At 39.9% G+C, this 4,018-nt stretch overlaps 1 protein-coding gene across 1 annotated transcript; it reads right to left on the reverse strand.

The window, feature by feature from the left end:
* Nucleotides 1–334: 334 nt before the first annotated feature.
* On the reverse strand, nt 335–2,133 carry LOC103933367 (classical arabinogalactan protein 9). The gene is made up of 2 exons (XM_009343053.3): nt 1,378–2,133; nt 335–717 (listed from the first exon to the last, which is right to left on the reverse strand). Exons 1-2 carry the CDS (start codon nt 1,987–1,989, stop codon nt 634–636), a joined length of 696 nt encoding a protein of 231 aa, XP_009341328.1. The 5' UTR covers nt 1,990–2,133; the 3' UTR covers nt 335–633.
* Between the last annotated feature and the right edge of the window lie 1,885 nt (nt 2,134–4,018).

Raw genomic sequence — 4,018 nt, forward strand, 5'->3', positions numbered from 1 at the left:
TGAGAAACTATCATCCCATTGTGTAACCACAGCAATGAATCGTGGAAAACCCTCAGACGACCTATCTAAGATTAGGGAGGGAGATCCTTAGTAGTGGTGACCCTTTCCCTCTTCCAGGGCAGATACATGTATGGAATGCATATACGTGAAAGTTGACTCCTAAGTCTGGAACCTGGGAGGTTGCTCCGAGAAATCCTTTCTTTAAACTTATATTTTCTTAACTTTGTTGTGATAAATTTAATGTGTCAAATAATGATTAAAGCTACAGAGATGTCATATATTTTTTGAGTGCAGCAGAAAGAAGTAGGTAGCAAAAAAAATAGAAGTAGAGCACTGAAAAAAGAATATAGGTATATATAAGGTCCGATACAAATTAAAACAAGTTCCCTCTCAACAGTGACATCGATACAAAGCTCCCCTAAAAATGTCCCAAAGAATTGAGCAGAATCGTAATGTATATGTAGTTCAAAATTCAAATACAAGTGGTGATCAAGTCCCATTCAAACATGGGCTAACATATTAAGAATATCAAAAGAAGAAGAAATAACCAAATTAAGATATGGTAGAAGAGATGAAATACAAAAAGAATATAACTTGAAGGCCTGCAGGCAGAGAGGGTGATCGTCTCCTCATCTAAAGCATCAAGCTGAGGACAGCCCACCCAAACAGCAAGCTCCCTACCATCTTCTGCATCGACCACATCTTCTCTGCTCCGCTCTGCACGTCAACATCAAAATTCATAAGACTAATTAGAAATATATTGCCTCAATATTTGTGAGACAGTTATTAAGTTGTGCGTTTTAGCTACGTCTCTGACAACGATCATCAGACATACGTGGTTAAACTAAATTGTTAACCGTCGATGTTTGTGAGTGAAATTTAACAATGAACATCACAATTATCGACAACTAATAACTGCTTATGCAAAATGAAAAGATCAATACAATTTGGCATGTGTTACTTTTTGGGGGTCAATATGTTTGGCATGTTGACAACAAAAACTTGAAAATGCATACCATGTCGGAAAATGTTGGTCGTTGATGCATGAATACCACAATAAATCACCGATCAAGAATTTGCCCATGTAGGCGACTGATCATATCACATCTCTATAATCAAGGGCCTTGAGCTAATGACTGATCTGTGTTGCCACGCGGCAGCGACCCATAGCCCAGTTACAAACAGTCTAAGTCAAACTCTCAGCTCACGTTAGAAAGATCGCAATGATTTTAACTAAACTACGCCCTCCATCCAGCCCATCAACTTTAACAATGTAAACAAAATGAGACTGAACACTCAGATCCGTACGGCGGCGTACGTTCAAGACTAGCCATTGTCTCCAAACATAGAGTACGTAAATAGAAGCGCAAGAAGTACCTGATCAACTGAAGATGACGGTCCCGGAGCGCCGGAATCGAGGGACGGCGCTGGAGCTCCGACTGGCGGTGCCGGTGGGCCGGGGGCCAGTGCGAGGGGAGAAGGCGCCAAAGCTGGAGATTTCACGGTGGGAGCTGGAGCTGGTACCTGAGCTGGAGGAGACGCAAGAGGGGCCGGTGGTGGTGTTGCTGGTGGTGGAGTGGCGGGTGGCGGAGTGGCTGGTGGTGGTGTGGCCGGTGGGGGTGTGGCCGGTGGCGGAGTTGCTGGTGGAGGAGTAGCGGGTGGAGGAGTCGCTGGAGGTGGAGTTGCGGGTGGAGGAGCGTTGACTGGAGGTGGGGTGGCCGGCGGGGGAGCTGAGACAGGGGGAGGAGTTGATGGAGGCGGAGACGTGGTAGCTGGGGGCGGTGATGTGGTAACGGGAGGAGGAGCTGACGTGGGAGGAGGGGTGGATGCGGGAGGTGGAGTGCTGGCGGGGGGAGAGGGTGGTGGCTGGTTGTTGGATGGTGGAGTTGTGGGTGTGGCCGGGGGAGCGGTAGTGGGGGGAGATTGGCCCCCGACACCGGCGAAGACAATGCAGACAAAGCCTAGGAAGAACAAAGTCTTGCGATCCATGTCTGATCTCTCTGTGTGATTAACAGAGAGAGAGAGAGAGAGAGAGAGAGAATGAATGAGTAAGTCGACTCGGTCGACTTATGGAGTTTTGGGTTTAGAGTGCGAGACAGAGAGAGCAATTGGGACTGGTTAAATAGGCCCTTCTCGTTAGAAGCGTGAGCAACGGGAAGCTCGTTCGAGCCTTCATTGGCTTAATTGTAATTTAAGGGGGTATTATTTCCACGTGGTGGTACCAGACGCATCTGGACCGTTGGATCTGTGTGTTTTGGGTGCGTTTGAAGTTTATTACATATCGGTTGGTAGAGGTGAAAAACAGAGGTACTAATCGTTCGTGGTGTAGGAGGACACGATATGTTTGCTTAAATACTAATTTTGGTTTTGTTCATATGCAATTGCAATGCCACATGTGGCATATCATAGACAACTTATACATATTAGTTATGGATATCTTGTATAATTAGGAAAATATAATCTGTCATATGTTGGAAAGTTCACTTTTTTTTTTTCTTTTTTTTTATATATTATTTTATGGGTTTTCTTGTAAGATTAGAAAGGATTGCTCCTCTTTTAAGATTAGGGGAATTCTATATGAATAGGATATTTTGTAACTCTATTGCCAAGAAAGTTTGGCAATATGTAGTATTTTTGGCAATTTTGTAGTGTTTTTTTGTTTCAATTAGTTAATTAATATTCCTAGTTTTGTAGTATGATTGTTGTTTGTTATTTGTACTATGATTTTCAATTCAATATTAAGAAAGAATGTATTTGTTTCTTAAGTAAAATCTTGTTTTGTCGAGCTACTAATAAGAAATACTTTCATATCTTATATCGTATATATACTACAATCACACACTCTCTCTCTCTCATCACAACTAATAGTGCAATGAGAAAGGCTCAAAAAATATGGTATACAACATGGGTCATGAGAGTTTCTCTCCATCGAATTCATTTGAGCTTTCTCTCTCTTTTTTTTTTTTTTTTTTTTGATTTTTTATACGGAAATAGATTGAAATATATGGTGGTTGTGATGAATCTTATGCATCAACAAGTGTGATAGGATATGACAACTACTATGTATCATCTTCTTCTTGACTTTTGTCTCTATTATTATTTTTTTTCAAATGAGTATGGTAGATTTGTTAAATTTTGAATTTTCTTTTTCTTTTTTATTCATACTGACACGAATTGAGTTTAGAATGATCTTCTAATTCATTCAAAATACACTCATAACTTTATCGCAGACATTTACAACTAATATATACGATCGTCCTATACACTACCCGCATTTGCATTGGCAACTAATAAAAGTGAGTGATTTGGTATGTTCCCTACCATAACATGCTGTCACTTGAATAGAGTTGTTCACCATGTGGTTGCATCATTGTTGGAGTGCATGGTAGATGGACGCTAATAAGGTAGTTAACCACTTAATCATAATCATGATTACCGTTTAGGAGTATCAATCAACATTATGATGAGTGGGCCAGGCCTTTTTTATATGTGGGGGGATCCACACAAAATGGGCCATGGCAGTTGTGATTTGTAAGCTATATATCTGGCTATATCTACCGGCTCAAGTCCAAACCATCAGAGTCTGGGTCCCTGGGGCTCTGCTCTGTCACGCCGTGATCGGTGCCTTCAACTATAATCTTACCACTAGTCTACAGCTTACAGCTAGCAGATTAATTACTAATAAAGTAATAAAATGAAGAGGAAAAATTATGATAAGAGTAATATTGGACTAAATTTGAAGACAAAATTTATAAATTAAACGATATGTCATCAAATAAGAATAAACATGTTTATCAACGCTTAAATAATAATTCAATCAACTTCTATGTCATTTAATTTACATAATTTTGTGTACAGATTTAATCTCTCTAGTATTATCCTTATGAAAATAGAAAGAAATGATCATGTGTCTACACACAATTTTGTATATAGTTTAGTAATTTTTTTTTGCTTATTTAAGACCCAAAGGAGAAACCTTTTTCTAATGTTTTTAATGGTTTAAGGAGAAAAAAACAAA

Source organism: the organism of the source record quoted next, unplaced genomic scaffold, assembly GCF_019419815.1.
Source record: "Pyrus x bretschneideri cultivar Hongxiangsu unplaced genomic scaffold, Pyrus_bretschneideri_v1 Contig55, whole genome shotgun sequence".
NCBI lineage: Eukaryota > Viridiplantae > Streptophyta > Magnoliopsida > Rosales > Rosaceae > Pyrus > Pyrus x bretschneideri.

What these genes read in the sequence shown, in the direction of transcription:
- LOC103933367 (XM_009343053.3), bottom strand. Translation starts at nt 1,989, where the DNA reads ATGGATCGCAAGACTTTGTTCTTCCTAGGCTTTGTCTGCATTGTCTTC. An exon ending in CGTCATCTTCAGTTGATCAG is followed by an intron (nt 718 to 1,377) that starts GTACTTCTTGCG and finishes GTTGACGTGCAG; the next exon opens with AGCGGAGCAGAGAAGATGTG.